The 24,297-nt window shown below is 40.7% G+C and overlaps 1 protein-coding gene across 1 annotated transcript in view; it reads left to right on the top strand.

The window, feature by feature from the left end:
- The window catches only part of LOC106963556 (neurexin-3b-beta-like), a gene marked incomplete at its 5' end in the record, with an annotated part of 63,878 nt that extends 44,732 nt beyond the window's left edge, over nucleotides 1–19,146 (top strand). The window contains 2 exons of the mRNA XM_015058531.1: nucleotides 2,299–2,377; nucleotides 17,815–19,146. Coding sequence (XP_014914017.1) covers nucleotides 2,299–2,377; nucleotides 17,815–18,797 — 1,062 coding nt within the window. The remainder of the gene's footprint in view (nucleotides 1–2,298; nucleotides 2,378–17,814) is intronic.
- Nucleotides 19,147–24,297: the final 5,151 nt, after the last annotated feature.

Here is a 24,297-nt window from a genome sequence, read left to right as displayed (position 1 = left end):
ACCCCCCCCCCCCCCCCCTCTCTCCCCCCGATGATGACCCAAAAAAAAAAAAAAAAAAAAAAAAAAAAGAGGAGAGGAGGGTGTAGAGTGGGGATAAATCAGAAATGTGGGAACTGGAGGGTGTAGATAATCCATCGCTGGGCCAGGTGTAGCCAGCAAGTTTGCCCACTCTCCTCACACACGCACACACACCACTCCCTCCACCCTCATTCCTGCACCTCTGCAGCACAAATCAGGGGCTGGGGAAGCTGTTGATCTGTGCGGGCTCACTGGGTCCATTGATTGTGGACGACGGAGGAGGAGAGGGGCGATAAATAATCGGAGGCAGAGTGCGGAGGGTGAAGGAAAACAATTATCTGTGGAGGTGGAAAGCACATAAAGTGAAGAATGATAAACACTGTGAAATATGATTGACTCCAAGTGATATATTGGAGCTGAAGGACAGGCAGGGAGGTCTGTGAGCGCTGAGATATCCTTGGGAGGGAACGGCTGCTCCAAGTCCAACCGCATCCTGCTGCATGCATTTCAGAAACTCTTGAAGATTTTTGTTTTGAGGATTTTTTTTAGAAACAGTTGCTTGGTTTGCAAATTATCTTTCAGATACAACTGAGCGAATTTACAACAATGGGGTTCCACAGGACCGAGTTCTTGGCTCCCTGTTGTTTTCTCTATATTTAACTCGACTTTTCAGTTCTATGTTGATGATACTGAAATTTACAGCTCTGCACGTTAACTACATCCATCTTAGCCAAGTGCTAGATGGTGCTCCACAAGGTTCAATTGTTGGCTTTTTATTTTCTTCATATATAAATGACCTAAGACTAAGCGATTCAAACTCATCTTTTTCACTCTCCTGTTTCTTTCGTCATTTCCTGCCCTCCACCTGCTCCTGTGGAAGTTTCCTGTCATCTCAAATATGCTGCTGTCACTCTGTCACTCCACAACAACAGCTTTGTAACTTAATACTTATTGTAAATGCACAGAAATCCAATAATCAGTTTGTTCCATCTTCAAGAGAAGCTAAGTCGGCCATATTTGGGAAACTTTTAACAAGTTTTTGTCAACTTTTAATACTGTCTTATATTAATAATGCCTTGTTGTGTAAAAAGTAAGTTTATTTTCACATGAAAAAGTTGAAGCTACTATGATTTTGTTTTAGAAATAAATCTACCTTTTTCCTCTGTAACCTCATTTTGTAGAATCAACATTTTTATCTGTTATGATTAACACAATTTACTGTGTTAATCAGTAAATGAAAATAACCTGATTTTTACTCATTGGCCTTCAACTCAGCTGAGACTTAATTTTACTTATATTGGCATTGATTTTATCTGTTTAACTGCTCTGTTTTATTGTGTCTTAAATTAAGTTTGTAATTCATTATTGTGTGCTTAGTTTTGCCACTTTATTTTTATGCTTTCTTTTATCTTATCGCTGATGTTCAGCACCTTGTTTCAACTGTGCCGAGTGTGAAAAGTACAGTAGATGAGAAAGTAAAAATAACTAAAAGTTAATATATTTCAACAATTTGTTTCAAAAGGCGAGTAATATTTCATACTTTCTTTACACGCAGAGGGATTCAGTACATTTTGCTTTTCATAGATAACGGCTAATAAAACCCCTAAAAAATTAGAATATTAAATATTAAACAATGTAAACATGTTATGTAATTGTAATGTAATAGGCTTGAGCGGAAAGAAAAAGTCTTCACAGGCAACAGTTTTAAGATTGTTTTTCAAAGACTTCACAGCAAAACCGAATTTTGGGTTCACTGTATGTGAACAGTTTCTTTACAAATGTGCGCAAAACTTAGTTGATATTGAACTAATGTAAAAAAAAAAAAAAAATTACGCACTTGAGGTGATTCTGTTAAATAAAAAGTGCTACTAAAAATCCCATGTCATTAAAAATCATCCGCCAACCACTTCCTGTCTTTTTCCGCCAGCAGTAACATCCAGTTGTTGATCACTTGAACTGGTAAGATGTGAAAAAAGTGTTTCCATTTTAGTTTTGTAAAATATACTAATGACAAAAAACCACCTCATCCTAGTACAATAACTTGTTACTGAAAAACGTTCTTGTGATCCCAATTTGTGCAATTTTACGTTCAGCGCTACTTTTTGAATTCAATTAGCGAAATAAACCTGTCAAAGATCTAAATAAAATTCATGAATATGTTTTTATGTGCCTTACTAGCTTGCTGTGTTCGCTCTAACTGAATTGTGTTGAGATCTTGATCCCAACGGGACGAGCCGGTTTAAACAACCGAACCAACGGTCGGGTTTCGTTTCCCCGCAGACGACGGACGACATCGTCTCGTCAGCCGAGTGCTCCAGCGACGACGAGGACCTGGAGGAGTGCGACTCCGGACATGCAGGTGGGATGAGTGTGTCGAGTTGTGCTTGCTCTGAGATCTGGTCTATTTCCTCCTTTGAGTTCTTTGATTTGCCACCGAGGAGCTCCTCCTCTCAGCATCATGCCCTCCCCCTCCACCCCCCATGGGAGCTTCAAGTGTAACTTTGAAACAAACAAAATAAAAAAGAAAAAGCAGCCGCCCCACCCCCCACCACCGCCCCCCACACTCCCTCCCACCACAATGATGAATTATGCGGGGAGTTCTCCACAGTTTTCAGAACTGTTTTTTTGGAGATGTGTAAACGTAACCCCACCCCCCCCCCCCGCCACGAACATTTTAACAGGGAACATCGTCAGGGAACTCGGAAACAAGTTACACTGAGCTATGGGGGCCACTGGTCGCAGACATGACGCAGCGTTGATGCTAATTTTGTCTTCTCAGCACCGATTGAGAGCAAAACTTTACTGAACAAAGTGCGAAATTAGCATCAAGCCGCATGTCGCCTTGCATTGATGCTTCAAAATGTATCTGTCCCCCCCCGCCCCCTGTACATGGTTGAAACCCCCCCCTTGCTGTATGTGTGTTGCCTTTCTCTCCCGACAGAGGATACATTTTGAGATTCTTTCGAGAACAAAGATGCTTTCAGCCTTTTAGATACTGTGATATGTAGCAGACTAACTGCAACAGAGCCTCTTCCTTCCTCCACCCCCTCTCTCCCCCCTTCTTCTTTCTCTTGTTTGTACCTCTGTTTCCTCGTCGGAGGCTTGCCTTACCTGAGACATTCTAATAGAGAACAGATATCCTCGAATTTCTGTGGGCACCGTCTCCCCCCCCCTCACCCCTTTTTGCCTTTTAAACCACACATACCAACACACACACACAAACACACACACACAAGTATCACTTTGTGATTGCATCAAAGTGATAACACACTCAGTGGAGATTGAAAATAAAAACAGAGCTGAAAATAAGCCCCCTCCCACACCCCAGATTCAAAAGGAGTGGTAATTTTGAGGCAACTTGGGTTTGGAGGACTTTTCTTTTTCTTTTCTTTTTTTTTGTGAGGAAGCAGCTGTCAGTCACACTTTCAGCCCTGAGAGCAGCTGGCACACATCCTAATAATGTGGTAAGAACCAGGAGACTGCGAGTCGTATTAAAACCGGCTCAGCGTTTGACAAGCTGCTCCCCTCGGGCCCTCAGGAAATCATTAACAGCTCAGGTTATTTGATTGCTTCACTGTCCTTCGAAATACCATCACCGCAGACTAATTGATGCTGCGCTAATCCGGCCAAACACGGCCCCGCCGAATGCTGAGCATATGTCCCCTTTTCTCTGCTAATAATATGACTGAATTTAAACAATCCCCTCCCCTGTTTCCTGTGTGATGGTGCAATCACCTTTATTTATTTATTTGTCAGATTAGCTTGTTTTTTTTTTCATTGAAACTCATTCATCTTTCAGAATTTAGTATATTTTTTTTAACACAACGTAACTTCCTGTATCGGCAGCTTCAGCTAGCATGTGTTGCTGTATTCAATAGATTATCTAAAAGGAAACATCCATAGCACTTCTACCTTTCTGTATTTTGCCACATTTCAATTAAAACTGAAACGATCAATCAGATTAATAATGACGGATCAATTACTGAAATAATCATTAAGTTAGTAACTGGTTAATCATTAACTAGAGTATACAGACTCAAAAAATGCCAATTGTTGAAAGAACAACACAATAAGAGTAATAATTAAGCCAAAACTGCTGAAAAAGTGCATACCTTTTTTTATTTAAGTTGGAAAAAAACCTTCTTTCTCTGTAAATGTTTTTGCCCAAAACTCATCTAGTGGCACTTTTAACTTACCCTGATTCAAATTCTGTAAAAACTCTTAAGCGCATTTGGCTATCCAAAAATAAATCGACAGATTATCTCTACTCCGTGTCGATGTTAAGTCCAGGAGAAAAGGCTGACTAAGTTTTTCACATGTTGTTCTTAGAAGTATTTTTCTGCTGCAGTTAAAGGAATGCCGTTATCACATTCAGCCAATAAAATGTTTATTTTCTTATTGTGTAAAAGGGTTAAATTAAAAAGCTGCAGAATGTGGCAAAAAAAAAAAAAATCCAATGAATTGATTAATCATCTGAACAGTTGCTAGATTCATTAATAATTAAAGTAATTTTTATTGCAGCCCTGATTTCAATGTGTTTTACTGGGATTTTATGATGCAGCAACACAGAGTAAGTGCATTGATGAGGCTGAGGAGAAACAAAACGTTGATTTCAAGTTTACTTTGGAAACATCTAAAAAGTATGGCATGTTTTTATATTCAGCTTCCTTTGCCATAACAAAACAAAATCAACAACCTTCATAAGTCATGGAATTACTAAAGAATCCTCCTGTGTTTAATTAAATGTAGGTATAAATTCAGCCTTTCTGTGAAGAGCTTAGAGACACGGTGTCAAATTATATTTCATTTCTAAGGTTGTGGCAGAAAAGGTATCAATAAAACCTATTAACAAACTGTTAAATATTAAACATCTTTTTAAATTAATGTAATTTGGCAGTATGCAGAAAAGTGTCTTTGATTTGATAGATAAAATCATATTTAAACACACCGGATTTGGCGCTCGCCTTTGAGCAGGGGCTCCTAAGCTTCTCCATGCCTTAGTCCCCCAAATTAGACTGGCAGCCATTATTATTTTTTAGAATAATTATTGAAAATGATGAGATTGTATGATGAAGAAAATATGCTTAAAATGTGCATTTAAAATGTTATTAGATTAAATTCTTTAGTTTTTGCATTTTTTTTCGTGTTTCTCCAATTTTCTGGGGCCTCCCTAGTGCCCCCTAGAGTTTTCGTTGGAGAACTGCAGTGAACAAATAGGGTCATAAAGAACAAGAATCAACCAACTTTAGGTAAAAAAAAAAAAAAACTGTAGAAAAAAATGTAAAATAGGTTGAGGGTAGAAAATAACATCCTAAGCGTTTCAACATCTCACAGAGCGCCTTCCGAAAACAGAAAGGTAAACCTGCAGCCAAAACTGGAACACCATGAATCCACCACACTGTGAAGCATGTTGGTGGCAGCATCATGCTGTGGGAATGCGTTTCCTCAGCAGTCACAGGCAAGCTGGTCAGAGTTGATTGGAAAGGTCATAGGGGTTGAATACAAACGCACGCCTCGTTTTTCAGGTCTCATCTAATCTTTCAAAAATATTTTCTTCCACTTCACATTAATTCACCACAAATTGTGAAGTTTGTGACTGAAATGTTGCAAAACCCAAAAAAGCTCCAGCAGCGTGAATACTTTCACAAGAACGCTTCAAGTGTTTCTTTTCTTAAAAAAATCAAACCCAAGTGTTCTCAAAAGGTCAAAGTGCAAGCTTATTTTTTTTTTTTTTATCTCCGTAGAACACGGTACCCTCCCTTCATATAGTGGCAACATAGACACACTCATACCAACCGAGCATCCCACCATGTTGACACAGAAATTCATTCCCTCATTCCTCACTCCACCTCCAGCTGCATGACCTGCTGTCTGTTCTTTTCTGTCGCATTATTCATGTTTGTTTTCTGTGATGCACATGTGAACATGAGCTGGGTTTGTTCAAGATTTGAACTTTTTTTTTTTTTTTTTTTGGGTGGTTTTTTTTTATTTTTTGGGGGGGTGCCAAGGTGGGTAGAGTGATGTGATATTTTTTATTATTATTTTATTTCATTCTTTTGTTTTTCGTGCTGTTGTTCTGATTTTGACATCATCAACATCGCCATCATCATCATCGTCATCCGTCGATCATCCTCCAAGCAAGGCTAGAGCCGCTCCTCCTGTGTTTTTGCCTCATCTCGTGCCGCATGAACTTTTGGTGGTTGGAAAAAAAAAAAACTAAACTCAAACTCCTCCCCTCGCCCCCCCTTCCCCTCTCACTCCCCCATCATCAACTTTGTGCCGTGTGGCTCCGACAGAAACATCCCCTGACCTCATTTTCAGCACAACGTAGGGAAACGAACGGCAACAAAAATCTTTTCTTGCCATCATTTTCTGGTTTGTTTTGGGTCTTTGTGCCGACAACCCCATACTGTCTTGAGAAAGTCGTGTGTGAAAGACTGACCGCCCCCTCGCTCCCCTTCCCCCAACCACATACACCTTCTCTTCACCCCTTCTGAGTGTTAACCCCTTCCTTTCCCTCCATTCTGAGTCAGCCTCTCTGCATATACATGTCTGTTTGAATGCAGATGGCATAAAAAGACTTTTATTGCCACAAAGTATATCTGTTTTTCTATTCTATCTGTTGCTCCAAGTAGAAGGCATTTGTGGCATGCGTCGACCCGGACTAACTGCTGTCAGTACCTCCCCGCTCCACCCTAATCGTCACCCCTTCTGCTTCTGCATGGACATGATTGGCATCCATATTTTGTACTCCTGTCTTTCCACCCATAAATCCCAGGCTAACTCCCCTCCTCCCCCCGCCCCCACCTGGGTTCGGCTATGTGTCAGTGTGCATGCTGGGGGCTGCGGCGGCGGCGGCAGGTCCGAGCCTCGCCGACGTAACCCGCAGCATCCCGAGGCGTCTTGTGTTGTGTGTTTTGCTCCGTTTGTCTTGTCTGCTCTTCGTCTTGTGCTCGTGTCGTCTGTTTGTTTGAAAAAAAAAAATAAATCTGTTAAATCTGACCCCTTTGCCCCCGTACTTTACCCGTTCCTCCCCCCCACCCCCACTGGGAGTTCCACATGAGAGAGAGAGAGCAAACCAGGACTGCACTGAAAGTCCTCTGTGCACATTTACCTAACAACATCTCAGAGGTGTCAAACTGTAATGAAATTATTGGAGAAAAATAAGTTTAGAGAAAAGAAAAAAAAGTGGATTCTGGTTTTGTTTTCCACTGATTAACTGCATGGCGGCTCATTACCATGTAGTCAAAGCAATTTTGTGATTAATACGTAACTGCATGATTGCAATTAATGCAAATGACTCACAAATCTACAAGTAGAAACCCCTAATGTTTGATTGGTAGGTACACAGCGCTACAGTCCCTTTTAAAGATATTAATTTTGTTGTTGTTGCAACCCATAATAAAGGGGGGAAAAAAGAGCCTCTTTTTACCACCTGCTCTGAAGAGGTGAGGAGAGGGCGTGTTGATAACATTAATCAAGTCTTTATTGCTTTTGCATCAACAGTTTCCCGGGAGTTGAATCAGGGAGACAGCTCGGCAAAACTCTAGGAATTCCTACAAGGATCAGAGCCGTCGTCAGTGTTATTAGTTTCAATTCTGATTCGGCTTGTCAAAATGTCACGGCAACGGTAGACGCTGCGCCAGAAACTAAGACAGATTTTGGAATATGTTAGAGCGAGAAGTAAATGAGCTCCAACTTTTGAGTTTTAGTTATATTTTTGAGCCTAAACGTGTTTATTCCTATGCTATCAATAAACTGACAGACTAAATATGAGATGAAGCTTCCGACCGGTTTGAAAGGAGTCAGTCATAGGATATAGAAACTTGGCAAAGACACTTGGACGCTTCAAAAACAAGTTTGAGCATCACTGTGGAAGCAGCTCTCTTTTTTTTGCTAGTCTGGACCCTATAGGAGGATCCCTGAAGCAGCAATTGCCGCTACCCATCAATCTGAGAAGGGTTATGCAGTCGTTTTTAAAATATTTAAAGTCCATGACACAGAGAGGCATCAGGTATAGGCTGAAAGTAGTTGCCAAAACATTAGACTGACAAAGTTCAGAAAAACTGATAAAACAAAGTTCTACATCTCAAACTCTACAAGCCTATGTTAGCATAGTGGAAGCACAATGTCAGAGGACAATGGTGGAAAGACATCAGCAATTACCTTAAATAAGAAATAGCTGCTGTGCATCAGTTTGTGAGGAGTTAGGTCTCTTCCAAACCATTTGAAGTTCATCAAGTTGCAAAGAAACATCTAAGTTTGAACTATTTAAAACAGACACAAATCTCCCAACAAATGTAATTATAGCTCTGAAAAGACTTTAGAATAATGTCCTTGTTTGGATTAAAGACCCCGACATATTTCTTCCGAAGTAATGAAATCGGTTCTCACTGATGTAGACCGGTAGCAGAAATTGCGTCTTGTTCGCATAGAGGCATCCGCCTACCAAACTGGACACCAGGCCAGTGTCCGACTATTCAACAGAGCTCTGTGTTAAGTGTTGTGTGGTTACTCAGAAGTTTGTTTCCATGTTTTAAGTAGAAAATGTGCTCAGACAGCAAGGCTGATATTTGACTCAAACTAGTCTGCTTCCGTTGCTGATCCGGGTTTTTGTCTACATAGGAGACAAGGATATTTTTAAGGAAAGTTAATCTGATGCCTTGAGGAATTGTGAGCATTTGTACGATTCTTAACTAAATCACTATGATAACAGTAAGTAGTAAGACTGACACAAGGAGCTGGGACACCGTCACAACCATGTGACCATGTCGACTGTTTGGCTTTGGATGAAGTACAGAAAACAGAACTCGCCACATCAACCTCACTCCATACTGTGAAGTATGGCGGTTGAGAACTGTGCACAAATTGCTGTTTCCAAAACTCAAAAAACTGTCATGCAAGCGTTTCTTTGTTTTTCTTTCAAATTACTGACTAGAAGCTAGCTTAGCATTTTTAGCTCCTAATTAAAACCAATATTTGATTCCTTATGAGCAGTACAAGCAGCCCGGCTGTTCCAGACTCAGTCACTGAAGCTCATCTTCGGACAGCCTGGGTTTTTGTATGTAGCAAACCAATATGCCATCTGTCAGGCTGGGACTTGTCAAGAGCTAGTAATGGGGGATAAAGTTTATCTAACATCACCGACACTTCATTAGCTGTTCAATAATGTGGCCAAAGAAGCATAAGTGTCCTCACGAGTCCAGTATGAGCAGCTACAGGCAAATTGGTGGAAGTAGTGGCAGAGCTGATTTGCATTTGCCTGGTTCCATGCATATAAAATGAGGCAACAGGGTAGAGCTCCATCAGAGGCATTAGCTGAAATGAAAAGATCATCTTTAGAGATGAAAAAGAAATAGAAATATGTCATTAGTGTGAGCATTGGTAATATTTTAGCTTGTCGATCAATTCCAACAAAATCCAGCACTGATTTGTGATTGCAGTGTCGCCCAGGATGTGGCGTTCTGCCTAGATTGACTCCGTTTTTTTACTTCTTCCTGGCTCCCGTCTCAATAGAAACATGCAAAAATAGGCTGTTTCGCTCCTTTTTTAAAAAACGCGTAGATGTAATTTTCCTCCAGGGGGACTCACTATCCATGCGCAAGTCAAGCCCATCATTAAAGAGACAGTGTTTTTAACAAACAGGCCATAAATGGTCCTGCAGGCACCATTAGCCTCACCCTTTGATCAAGTGGAACACGGATCAAACGGATGAAACGCATAAATAAGAGTGATATAAGCATAAATGTCTCCTCATGTCGTCGGCTTTGGATGGGTAACATTTGGCGTCTATTACTCACACCACTGCTTAGACGGAAAGGCAAGGATCTTCCCATTACCGCCTGTGAAGAGTGAGAGCGAGGAGGTAGAGGATGAGGTATGATAGGGATGCATCAGTGGGTTTCCTCGTGGCGACGATTCTGGCCTTGGTTACGGCCCGCTGGGTCGGCTGTCACTTCGACGCCAAGCTGAGATCAGTTTAAAGGTTATCCAGCTGACACATGTCCGCCGAGCGCAGGGGCTAATGGCTGTGCAGCAAATGGAGCGGCTGACGGGGGCGAGTCGCCACGCCCACCGGAGACGCCGATTCAATGCACCGGCAGGCCGCCAGCCACAGGATGACAGATTAGGACCTTCTGAAAGCTCCGGAACAGAGTCGTTGGGTGGCTCTTCCATCCCTGAAAACGCGATCTTCACTCGTCAGAGCAAGCTTTTAGAGGTTGGAATGAATGACCATCGGTGGCAATTTAGGCGTCTATTGGCTGAAGCGTAACGTACAGAGACGAGATAACATATTTAAATGAGGCAGAAGGCTTTCGAGGGGCAAGTTTTTTGGGGAAGCTCAGCACACCGGCACAATCCCTGTCATGACTCTGAGTGTGAGCTGATGGTTCCCTGGTAATCAGTTCGGCACCTCGGTGGAGGTGAAAGAATCTGCTACAGCAGGTTTCCAGGTACAATGGATGCGTCATAATGGGATTTCAGGGCCCAGAACCACTTGTCTCCTCCACATCTTGCCGCATCAAAATCTCATTGACTCAGTTCAGCAGCCCGCTTTCGCCGCGCTGCATTGTCGAAATCCCTCGCACAACGCCGGGATTCATCTCCATCCGGAAACCTCAGCAAACGGCGGATAGACAGGCTGATCGGGCTGGGCAGAGAAAAGAGGGAAGGGAGGTGGGGGAAGAGTAGGAAAAAGTGTTGCTCTGAGTTTTCTGTGTCTGGAGCCCTGAAGCTGCTGATGTAGCCATTCAGATCGAGCAAGTTAAGATGCTTTTTAAGAAAACGGTAGGAACACAACCAGCAGAAGATAAGGGTCCTAAGTATCACACATGACAAGCAAGGACTGAAGCTGAATACCAAAATTAATCTTTAAAACTAATTAAAAGTTACTTCAGTTTCTGTTTAAATATTCCATGTCTAATTATTATCCCATCAAATAAACCCTAAGATAAGATCAGTCAACCTGCACAGCAACACAACAGCAGTCCAATAATTGTTCAAGCTTTTAATATTTAAGGCCAAACAGAATAAATAGAGAAAATAAATGTGTATCTTGATGAATATTTCTACTTGTGATCAATTAAATAAAGTTGGAAAATTCATACATAAAGTAAATCAATATCTAGGATTATTGAAATGTTTGATTAAATGGGAAAAAAATTTTTAAAGCATTTATTTCTATCAAAATGCCAAACTCATGCAGTCTTAAATATTTTTTATGTAAAAATCTGGAGAAAATTGTAATAATTACAAAAAGAAAAAAAATCTACAATATTAATTTGTATTTTTTTATGAAGAATAATGAAATGTTTGGTAACTAAAGTTCAGTGTCAGAATTACTATTAGAAGTCAGGTGTTCTTCCAGTGAAACTTTGACATAATATGTTCATTTGTGTTTATTTTTTTCTTTACTGAGGAACATTAAACCTTTGATGCTTTTGAGGGCCTAAACTGTTTTTTTTATATATATTTTTTTGTTTAGTGATCTTATAACTATTTAGTTATTTAGTGATCTTATGAATATTTATTTTTATCAAGTATTATTATTGACTGAAATTAGGTATTTTTATTGAATGTATTTATTACAATTTAATAAGCAAATGTTCTTTTAATTTTTTATTCAGATAAAATGTCTCATACATACAGACACATTCTAATTCTGGCTTATTGATTTTGTCCAACCGTATTTATTTATCATACTTATAAATGTTTAATTATTTACTGAGTAGTGGCATGTTTGGATCTTGACAAAAGATTCCTAAAACGAAGTCCGGTTTGCAAACTGGATCTTCTGACCAGTGCCGAGCTTAGTTTCTTCAAAGGTCCTGACTTTGTTTTAGTTAAATGGGAAGAAAAAACTGAGTAAGTGGCAGCAGGTCCAGGTGGAGAGCGGCACAGGGGATAATTAAGAGCTAAGAAACCCTCGCAGTAAAAAAAAAAAAAAAATTCCTCATCCATCAGGTAAAGTTTGGAAAACAAACCCAATCTGGTTGAGCAAACTTATTAGCATCGTAATTTGTCTGCCTCAGATATGCAGCAAGACGACCGCTGCTTGTGCAGGAGCTTACACAGGATTAAAGTGTTTACCCAACATCAAGGTCTTCTGCACTGCCTTTTACTGGAGACCCCCTAACCACACCAGCCACCCACTCTACCCCTCATCCAAGTGTTTTGTTGATACAGAGTAAAAGCTAACAGTTGCCGAGAGCCGATTGCCAAGCAGCGAAACTGAAAGGAAGCAAACAAGCAGGGAAGTGCTGGATAAATAAGGCCATGAGACGGAATCGGCTGCAGTGTTACTGTTGTTTATCCAACTGGACAGTTTATTGGTATATCATCACAGTGACAACAGACCACAAATTCACTCCGATCCGTTCCTGGGGTTTTGGTGTTTTTTATGCTAGATGAGCAGCGCTGGCGTTCTTTCCCAGGAAGCCCAAGCTGATATGTGAAGACGAACGCAAGCATCTCTTTAAATCCCCCGGAGGCGTGAATAAACTCGCCGCCCGGCGCCCTCTTGTGGAACTCCAGATGTTTAACTGTCAAGCAAAGGCTGTTGGTTATGCACGCAACACAAAGCATCAAATCATTTTACAAAAAAAAAAAAAGGAGAGCTCGTTAATTACCGCTGTGCTCCACCTCTTGATTAATTGGCGGATGTGGTGGGCTTAAATGCCATTTAATGTTGGTTATACATCACCCATAATGCACCTTCTCTTCCCCTTAACCACTAATGAATGGTTTTTGCTTGAGAAAATATCCCACAGCCCTTGATGGCAGTACCCTTTACTGACCGTAGAAACCCCCTCCTCATCCCCCTAGCTTGCTGTATTTGTTATTGTATCTTACTCTCCCTAAATGCAACTTACTTAAAGCATGCATTAACCCAACTTCTTACAGTGGAACTACAAAATCCAAAGAATCAAACGAAAGAACCCACATGTTTTTCCCCCCCTCTCTTTCTCTGACGTACATCCAGACTGCACGCCCTGTCCCGTGTTTAAAAATACTAACAAGAGAAATGTAACGAAGTAACTAATAATAAGCGTATTATTAGTTATATGAAGGTGGTGACATTTTACCTATAAGCTGTCCCCCCCTCTCTTTGTCTGCCTCAGTGTGTGCTTTCTGGTTGTTCATCTTTGATAGTGTGAGAGATTCAATGCCTTTCTTTCTTTGTTTCTTTCTTTGTTTCTTGCTTGCTTCTTGTCTTTTTTTGTGCATATATGTCAACACACATATATGCAAAACTATGTTCCTTTTTTTCTGATAATGTCAGATTTTTTAACTTTTCAGCTAATTTGATGAGAACTGCCGATGTTTTGATGATTTTTCTTTTCTTCCTGAAAGGGGTAGTTCAGGATGTTTTAAAGTGGGGTTCTGTCAAAAGGTTGAGCCTTTAGTGTCTTTTCTGCTGTGGATGCATTTCTTGTCACCTTCATTTAGAATAGATCCAGGTTTAGTTGCTCCTGGAAGCCGAAGCTAGCGGCTAACCAAAGAGAGGGCAAGACCAAAGTGGACTATTACTTCCTTAAAATAACTTTTATCTACAAAAAAGTCATAGTGGTTTATGTTATTGACTTTTAAATCATAATCACATGCACACAATCACTTTATTTTGGCCTATAACCTACAAGAACTGTGTTTCTTAATGCATCAAAATATCTTTGCAGGTGGTTTCCCCCAATGACCTCATCGGTTTTAATTTTCAGTTTTATTTTCATTATGTCTTTCATCTTTTTTCGTATATTTAGAGAGACCATGATAGCAGTGACATATTTTTTTCTCTTTCTTTTTCTAAAAACATGCTTTCACTTTTCATTGACTATCTCAAGTCTGTCTCTGATTGGTTAGCTGAGATCTTGGGACGTTTCCTCTCCCTGGCAGCAGCCACTGGGGAGAAGATGAAAGGAACAAACTTTAAAACCCATCATGAAGAGATCTTGTTGGTTGGTTCTGGAGGTCTCCATCTACTCCCCTGAGCTGACCAAATATCTGTGAAATACATTTGCATGAACTGCTTTGGTTAGCATCGTGCTCTATGCTACCCTAGTCTATTATTCTGCAAGTCTGTGCAAGATTACCTTTTTTTCCTCTAATATTGAGAGTACTTAGGAACTCTCTTAGGAACTCTAAGTTATTTAATGTTATTTAGTTCCAAAATCTAAAAGTCCTTCAGACTTATTTTGATATTACTGGGTAATTAAACTTAATCCTATGTTGACTGTTGATGTGAATTCATCTCAACTTGTTCAGTCTTAGCCCAGATGATCTGCTGTTCCAGTCGGGTTATGCTCATCCCACACAAATGTAGGATCTTATTCAAATCTCTGTGCTGCCATCTAGTGGTTGAAGTTGAGCCTAATTTTGGCTAACTTATTCCTAAATTTATATGTCTTTTATGGTATATTGTGATAATTTTTTTTTTTTTTTACATAATTTAGTATATGCGTGACTAAAGAGGCCCAGGAGATAATATAATTAAATGTATCTTAACACTTGCTAGACAAACATGACAACAGTTTGAAGATGAACAGTATCACACAGCCGTATAGTGCTAAAAGTATTTCACTGTACTTTTTCTTAGAGTTGTTCACTTTGGTCTTGGCTCATGTCGGACTGGCCGTTAGCTTCGTTCTGTACTCATCCAAAATGAAGATGCCAAAACAGTCGTTTACTGTAGATGAGACATCAACTCCTCACATCCTTCAAACAGAACCTCACTTCAAAAAGTCTCAAATTGTCCCTTTTATTAGAATAACGCTTCCTCTTTTCCCTATGAAGTTCTTCCTGTTTCAGGTTTTTGATATTGGGTTTCAAATTGCTACGCCTTTATTTGAGTTTCAAATTAACTGCTTTCATGGAGAAAAAAGAGAAGCCACCTCCAAAGTAAACTCCCCCCAAACCTCCTGCCACTGTTACTGAAAAAGTTCTTCCAAACTGTTTATGTGCTTATCTTTCACACTCACCTGTTCTTGAATAGCTTATCTCTAATTTGGAATTTGGGATCGAATCAATGAATGTCGAATTTTTTGTGCATGGCAAAGAAGTTGCAGCTTAGGGTTTGTAAAACTGTCAGTGTTGAGAGTGCTGTTCTCTTTTGTAGATGGGCATGTATATGCTCATTGTTTGTATATCCCCATCCCTTCCTTACAGCCAAAAGCTCTAATGCCGCCCGACCGCTTCGTGCCGCCTTTACATGGACATGGCAACTGATGTACACGTTCACCCCCATCTATGTCATTTCCTTCCTAGTATGTTCATAGGTCCCACCCCGTCTCACGCTCCCTCCTCCCAAACCCTTTATGTAGACACTCTTAAGATATGTACAGTTCATTTTGTTCATGACTGATGAACAAGTAAATGTTGAGCAAAAAGAAGCAGAAAAAAAAAGAGAAAAGCTACAGAGTCATCTGATCAAGCTGTAGATATTTACCAAGATTTAACCATAAAAGTAGGAATCGTAAATGTACAGTTTTTCTTTTTTATAAGACGGAATAAATTTTAAAAATAGAAAGGAAAAAAAAGAGCAGAATGGCGAAGATTATTTTCATGTCATGTGTGTGGATGTATATGTTGTTGCCTCCCTATACCATCCTGTCTAAACAGAGAATAATATACTACGTAACCAGAAGCTGTTAAAGAGAATCTAACCTGTCCGAAGGCATTCTTACACAACTTTTTTTTGTAAATTTTGTTTTCTTCCTGCCAAAATCATGCGGGCAATTTGTTGATGTAAGTTGAAAAAAGCCGATGGTATGCTTTCTTCTTTTTTTTGTAGGCTTTTATGATTTTCCAAGCTGACTTTTGCTTTTCTTTACCCGTTTTCCTTCTTACCTACTACTAATCCTTTATCTGACTAGCTCTATCTGTGGCTTTACTTTGTGAATGTTTTATTATTTCTTTTATTACAATGTTTGCTCTAATTCCAAAGTCTTTTTGCAATGCCTTAATTACTATTTTGTTATTTTATTGTTTCTTTTGTTTTCACTTCCATTCTGATTTTCTTTATTGTTCCAAAAGGTTTGCATCTCTTTATAGTGCCGTTTGTGAGCCTTTGCAATGTACAAACAAGCCACTTTGGCAGAACGAAATGCAGTTTCAATTGACATCTGAATGTTTCAGACTCTTTGTAGTAGCGTCCTGTTGGTCAATTTGTGTATTAGGAATAGACAGTTATGGGGAAGGGATTAATTTCTCTGGTTTATACGCCAAAATGGGGAGCACAAGCTGTTGAAAGCAAGACTTGAGTCACACCAAGTCAGGAAACATTCAGGTGTCGCTGAACTGCCCGGTGCCATTGTGGTAACTGTAGGGTCAAAAGGCAAGAGGCTAGGACAACTAGGGGAGCCCACTGAAGTCAAGGCAACTAGATTATCCTTACACAATTTGGAGTGGTTCTACTCCAAAACCCTTTAATTTTTTTTTGATAGTTCAAGTAGTTTTTAGAGCTAAAAAGCACAAACATGGGTAAACAGCAAGCCAAAAAGGCTCAACATTGCACCAGTACTGTGCAAATAGAGCCCAAAACCACTAAAAGAACATATAGACAGCTTACAACACTCTCCAGAGCTGTCCACTGTACAATCTCTATACACTGTCCATTGCAGTATGTATAGAGATTTGTGTGGTAATTAACCAATTACCACACAAACCCATCCCAGGAGTCCACAAGCACTTTACCAACACTAACTGATAGCCAGCCTTATCATTTCTCACACAGGTTTAGTCAACTCTAATCTCAAATACAGTATAAACTCTGTGTGTACAAACCCTGTACGACACTGCAAAATACAACACAAACATTGTACAAATGTCATTCAAAGCCTGTACAAAGGCAACACAAGCACCTTACAGATACCATACAGTATACAAACCCTATTCAATACTGTCCAAACATGGTGCAATCTGTAGAAATGTAAAAATACAACACAAAAACACCAGACAAGGTTAACTTACTTTAATCTTATAGTCGCTCAGAGACGAAGGTACATCCCTTCTAAATGTTTGAGATTCACATTGTGCGTGCATTACAAACTTTACTATTTCCATTTTTTCATGAATCAATAAACAAGAATCTCACTCTGTTCTGTGTAGGAATGAAGTCTTCAGGTTAGACTTAAAGAAATTTTATGTGAAAATCCTAGAATTAACAGATCAGTTCTTTTTTGCTAAAGTTTTTTTTCGATTTTGGTTTAGGTCCAATAACATAACTCTATTACAAACAGATGGTAGTATGACTTCTTTTTATACTCAACAGTCCACCTTTTGATGTCAACATTTAGGCGACAATAAAACAGCCCATTTAAGTAGTTGCTGACAGAATCATGTAAAGGTAGCAATTATAGCTCACCGCATAAGAAAACGGGTCAGCATGAATCTCAGTTCTGCTGCGGTCTGAATGTAAAGGAGATGTAGGAGTTAAAATGGGGTATCAGTTTGATGTGGCTCACCCTTGTGCATCCCTCAAAGCCTTTTGATGCAATGTAAACTTCATTTATGGCTGTTTTTCTTTTGTTCCTTTTTAGTTCTGGTCTTGTTTGGTTCTGAGTTTCATTGGTTTTGCACTGGTACAGTGTTTCTATTCTTTCATAATTTCCTTTTTGGTTTTCTTTTTTTCCATATCGGGCTTTGCTTCTTGCATTTTTCAGTTTTTTCTTTTTTGTTTGGTTGTTTTTTTTTGTTTGTTTTTGTTTTTGTTTTTTTTGGTGTGTGTGTTTGATTTGCTTCTTGCTTTGGTGGCAAGAAACTTTCTATCCCCCTGACTTCTCTCTCTCTGTTTCCGCTTTGCAGGAGGGGAGCTAGTCGTCCCCGTGCTAGTTGAGGACCCCATAGACATCCCTTCTGTATCCACCCGTTCACCCTTCATCCCCCTTCCCCCGACCCTCCGCCCCGTCCTCACCATTATCGACACCACCAAAGAATCCTTGGCCATGGCCACTGAGGCGGGGGTACCTTGCTTGTCGGACCGAGGCAGCGATGATTGTGATGGTGGTGATGATGGTGGTGATGATGATGATGATGATGGCATGGTGATTTCGGGGTTTGGCTCTGGCGAAGCTTTCGACTCTAGCCTGCCCCCGACTGACGATGAAGATTTTTACACCACCTTCTCCCTGGTAACAGATAAGATCTTGACCACATCGGCTTATGAAGGCGGCTACAAAGCTCTCGTGCCCAAGTGGGAACCCAAGGACTTGAGGCCTAGCAAGGCCTCAGAGGCAGGCAGGACTACACCCGCCTCGCCTCTGCCGGACATCCGGGGCACACCGGCGGCGGCGGTCCCCTCGGACATGCCACCCAAGCTGCCTGCAGGGAAAATGGACAATCGCGAGGTCAAACCTCTGCAGCCAGACATACCAGTCCTGCTGCCCCGTCCGACATCCTTCGATGTGGACGGCACCAAACCAAGGGGCCCCTTCATCACCTCACCCATGCTGCGCACAGTACCCGCCGCCTTGCCCACGGTGCCCGGCGTGGTGAGGCGCGTGCCGCCCGGAGCCTCGGAGGTGATCCGTGAATCCAGCAGTACCACGGGCATGGTGGTGGGCATTGTGTCAGCCGCCGCCCTCTGCATCCTCATCCTCCTCTACGCTATGTACAAGTACAGAAACAGGGACGAGGGTTCCTACCAGGTGGACGAAACGCGCAACTACATCAGCAACTCTGCGCAAACCAATGGCGCTGTGGTGAAGGATAAAACGCCCAGCGGCAGCGCTAAAGGCAGCGCAAGTAGCAAGAGACCGAAAGACAAGGATAAGGAATATTATGTATAGAAATCAAATCATTTCACAACACCTGAATAAACTGTTTGGAACAAAGCTAAAAAACATTTTGACAGTACCATATTGGCAACTGTGATTTAAAAAGAACACATTTTCTTGAGAACTCTAGACTCGCGGAGTCGCTTACAGACGAACTTCAGCTCACGGGAGCTCACTTACTATTGTAAGCGTTACAAAGAGACGATGCAGTACGACTCCATCGGGACGATTTGAAAAGTTCCCGCTGGAGACATTCGACGGTGTGAATTATCACTCGAACACCCCGACACAACCCCAAGTGACTGTGAAGAGGTGTGTAATCCTTGGAGTTCTACTGACCCCCCCGTCCATTGTAACCCTGTAAAATACGATCACTGTCATTTTGGCCATTCTGAGCATGCATGTGAGGTGTATGTGATGTGGTGCTGGCATCTGTGTAAGTGAGGGACCTCAAGAAATCATGATTGTTCGGGAAAGTTGGAAGTCAAAACGCTATTTTACTTTTTCTGTCTTTTTTTTTTTTTGGTATTCAAACGGTTCATTAAATGTAGCCGTCATGGACGCGACATGAGGTAACGTATACATGTGCTTAAAAGTGTCTTTTTTTATCGGTTGTTTTCATTTATCCCTTTACTTGTGTATCTATTTATTAAGATGAATGATTTTCTGTCTGTTGTCAAAGAATCTACTGGCCAGTTGAGGTTGACTTGACAGTGTTCAGTCGCCGCTGATCGTGTATCTCAAAATTTTTTGCTCCCTTGGCAACCAAATTTTAGATGGTCCTCAAGCTTTCAGGAGCAAGTTAAGCTTTCAGAGAACGTAAATATATAGACATTTATTCAAATTTGATTTTTAGTATAAAAAAAAATCTCTGACATATTTCTCCTTTATTTTACATCTTTTAACTGACCTGCTGTGTTAAAACAAAACATATTTTGTGTCTGCAAACAGTGTAACTGTCACTGTCAAAGTTTGGTAAAAGTAAAATGTAGGGTTAAAATCTTACTGCAGTGTGACCAAGTAAAAATTTTTTTCTTCAGTTTTCACTGAAAACTGTGTCAAAACAAAAATGTTTACATAGTTTATTACAGCTAGCCAGTGTGCTTGGTGACTCATTACTGTACAGAAAAAGGCAATTTTCTGAAGGTTTTTTCTTTTCTTTTCTTTTTTTTTTGGTCCTCCTGATGTCCAGACAGTTGTACATTTGACTAGATTTTTTTTTTTTTTTTTTTGTGTGTGTGTGTGTGTGTGTGTGTGTGTGTGTGTGTGTGTGTGTGTGTGTGTGTGTGTGTGTTGGTACTTGGCTTTTTAAACCAGTTTAATTATTGTCTTCTGCTCCCTTGACTTCAAACAATTCCCAGAAATAAAAAAGAAAATGTTCCCAAATGTTTTGGATGTTCAGCTGTGGGTGTCTGTCACTCATTCGTTCACCTCACGCTATGAAAGCAGGAGGCGGCTCCGCAACAAGATGGATGCCAAAGACTCATCCTGTTTGCCGTTGCTTCGCCGGTTTCCTTTTATACCCCAAAAGTGCTGCCATTTCTATTCAAACGAAGCGCAGAGCAGCTCAGAGCTGTCGTTTACCTACAGACGATTATGCAAATCCACACGCACATTCTCAAGCTACAAGAGAATTTTGAGGGTCCGAAGTCTTCGCAACGTGGTAGGAATGGCTTTCAGCTTGAGCTGAGTCTTTGTGAGAGATCACACAGCCAAATGAGAATCCCCACAACCACGCCGCTCCGTTATGAGCTCCTCGACTGCAGGAGCACCTGATTTCCCTGCTTCCCTTTTTTTTTTTTTCTCCTAACTCTGTCCATATTTCCTGCAAATGAGCCTTCGCAGAGCTGGTCATTAACTTGCAATAGCCCATTGATGTAGGATATCAGTGCACCATGTGTGAGTATATCCAGCTCACACAGTGACTACATATTAACTCATTCATCCTGCCACAGGCGAACAGGGAGCCTGAGGGGGCCGGTGGAGATCCATTCAACTGAGGGGACTTTTCCCCCAGTCTGAGCCATTTACAATGAGAAATTGTATTTGTTCCTCCAAAAAGAAAAAAAAAAAAAACAGAAAGAAAGAGAGATTTATATTGTTTGAGTCAGTACGATGGAGGTTAATGTATATTAATTTGAACAAGCAGCAGCGCTCGGTCCAAGACGTATCGCTACAATAATGGCAACTGCAGAAGCAGCTAAATCGATACAGGAGTTTGTTGTTTGTGTTAGAAGTGGATCTCTCCCCCTCCCCGCCCCTTTTGGCTTTTTTTTAAGCGTTTTCTAAGATGCTCCAGTGTCTTTCAGCGTCGTCATCGCTCCCACTACTTTCAAGGTGTAGGGCGTTTTCCAGCAGAGCGGTTCCAGTTCTTAATTTGTTTTACAAAAACAGTTAAAAAACCAGCTTGGTTTTCCAGAGAATCAGTGTGGCGCTCCAATCATTACCTCGCCGAAAACGAGTGTTTGGAGAGAATCGGAGTGTAGCGAAGCACTTTCTACGACACAAATCCAATTATTTCTCTCAGTACTCCGGCAAATATCGTCTTAATAGAAGAAGGTACATTTATAAATGCAATTTTCTGTTACCTGTAGTGTTGGTGAATGCATTTTACGATCCCAATTTGCTGCTTTTTGATCAGTATTAACCAGCTAGATTGCAAATGGGAGTCGAACGCAAAATATCAAGCAGGAGTTAGAAGATTGATGGAGCTTACAAATGGAAATAGAAATAATATCCATAGATTCAGCTCTAAATTTGTCACACTAATCAGTTTAATTAGGACCACAAATATCCAGCAACTTTTACTCTAAAATCCAGCTGGTGCACTCAAATCTGCATGTAACTGGTTACATTAAGCTTGACTAAACTCATATTTCTGTTTTCTTTGTTGTTTTTTCCAACGTGACTCCCACCACCACGTGACTAGGGTGTGTCCAGAGCTCGTTTTCCTTGACAGATAGCCTTCTGAGTATATGTTATACATGTTTATTTTCTAGTGTGACTATTTAACAACGCATATTGTGTGGATATACAATATTCATTGTTGGTGGCACATAATTTTACTAAGTGGATTTAAAGTAGATGAGGCTGAATAAGAATGCATGCAAGATTTTCCAGATTTTATTATGTAAAGACACCAATAACAATGAATCAGTGGTGGGTACACTTATGCTAATGCGCTACTAGCAGAGCTAATTTCTCATTTTACCCTTTAGCATTTTTGCTAACTTACAAAATGTTTAGCACTTTATCATTTCTTCTAACTTCTAAAATGTCTAGCGTTTTAGCATTTTTGCTCACTTTCAAAATGTTTAGCACACTTAGCTTTAGCTAAATTTATTTTTAATCAATTTAATGTCCTCCAAACCTCGCATTGTTCATGTTTTTGTTTTTTTCCCTGATTCAAATGACTGTTCATTAGCGGGCTTCAGCAGATGTCTGACATGCTGAGGACAGATGTGTTTGGACTGTTTGAATCAGCCGTGTTGAAGCTAAAAACGCATCTATAGATGGCTGGAGCTGCTCTGTTGCTTACAATTACAATTAAATGCATTTTTGTTGTTGCTTTGTAACAAATTGTGAAAAAAAAATAATTTTGTAAGCCACTGTAATTAGAGAATTATTAGGATGCTCAAACTGAGAAACCACAGTGATGGTGATTAAAACATTAATAACAGCTCAAGGAAACTAAATTAACAAAGACATGCTAGTTTGGTGAAGCATTTCCTGGAACAAAAGCGAACATCTTCATCATGATCCTTAAATCAGAAGGCTTGTTATTGGCCATTTTGTCCACCACTTGCATCAGTGGGACGCTGGCCGATGAAACGTATCCATCAAATATTCATTTGTTCACACGGCTGTTGGCAGACAAAGTTTATTGATTGGATTTTGTGTAGTGACGACTTTGTCCTTTCAGTCGAATTAATAGAAGTGGATTACATCAGTCGCGCTGATGTCAGCCGGATAATTCATATCTTAATTGACAGAAAAACAATCTACATTTGCTAATGGCTTTTCCAAATGGCTTTCTGCGTGCGTTCGGCAGCATTAGCAGGGCCTTTCTCCCTGCGGGCCTGTAGGCTCTGCGGAGCAGAAACCGGCTCCCCCTCATGCATTAAACAGCTGACAGCTGACCTGTCATGAAATTTTTACTCCAGCTAATGAACTGGTTAATCCCATTTAAACACTTTATGGGATGTTTTCCTTCATGTAAAACAGCAGCTTTGTAAGGCTGATCCGTCGCCGATTGCGGCTTCTGTCGCTCTAAAAGCGCCTTCCACGTCTGCATTGTGATGGATCCGCTGAATAGATTGCGGGACTCAGTTGTGGTGGTGTTTTTAGGGGTTTTTTCTTTCTATCTCCCTCGATAAAGATTTAGGAGGACAGCTGAATCCTCCACAGACCGAAAGCAAAGCAGCTGTGAAGCCGACGGTGATCACTCCTGACAGGTAAAATATGAGCCCGCTGACCTTAACACCGGCGTTATGAAGGACACGCACATACAAACAGTCATGCGTGAACCTCAGGTAGAAGTGTGACTGGCTGCAGAGGTGTGTGTACGTGTGTGGCATTGTTAAAACAAAGTTTGCAGGAGGGAAAAAAATATCAAATAAAAAGGTAAGTGTGTGTTAAGCATTCGTATTCAGACATCTCAGCAGGCGCGCTTGGTGATACATTAGCAGAACAGTCAGGTATACATAAATGCACTTCTTTCTTTTTGTGCGTCTCTGCGAGAGGCTCGCCTCCTCCTATTCTTCCACTCCAGTTAGCGCCTCGCTCCTAATTAACTGCAGAGATATGAATGCGCTAATCTGGGCTTTAAATCTTCAGTTCCTCCGACAAAAGCATTTTTTTTTTCTTTTGCGGGCTGCCAGAACTGCATGATAAATAGCAGATCGGCCTTTCTGCTGCCCGGTGGACACAGCGCCATCTAGGGAGCGGATCCGGCTGGGTCGGGGCTGAGGGAGTTTGATGCAATGGATGTACAGTAATAATCAGAAGAGAGATAACTGACTGTAGGAAAGCTTTGTCAAAGGCTGACTGTGTTGGCTTGCAGAAGTACTTTTTTTTTTCTTTACAAAACCAACACAAACGTAAATGTTTTTTCTTCTGATTTTGCATAATTGACTGATAGGAAGACATCTAAACTTGCTGAAAACATCTCTCACCTACTACTGCTGCATTTGTTGGAGGTTACATCTCTACATAAACAAAATAGCTCATCTGGATTTGGACTGGATAGAGAGAGCCATTGTTTTACCACAGAAAATTGCAAATGGCTCTGGACTTTGACTGGACCATTTTAACACGTAAAGCTTCAGATTATGTTGTGGCTCAGATTGTACATTTACGCTGATTCTCCTGCTTGAAGCTGAATCTTCACCCGAGCTCCATATAGTATATATACTCCAAACATTTCTAAAAATAAAAAAAAAACTACCCTGTTACTGCTAGAGAAAGAAAGATATTCTCAAAATAATGATGCTGCCACCACCAGGATTCACCA

This window comes from Poecilia latipinna, unplaced genomic scaffold (assembly GCF_001443285.1).
Source record: "Poecilia latipinna isolate Pla-1442-1.1 unplaced genomic scaffold, P_latipinna-1.0 Scaffold1548, whole genome shotgun sequence".
Lineage (NCBI taxonomy): Eukaryota > Metazoa > Chordata > Actinopteri > Cyprinodontiformes > Poeciliidae > Poecilia > Poecilia latipinna.
Note: the sequence above shows the minus strand (reverse complement) of the source record. Positions and strands in the feature narration are given on the sequence as shown.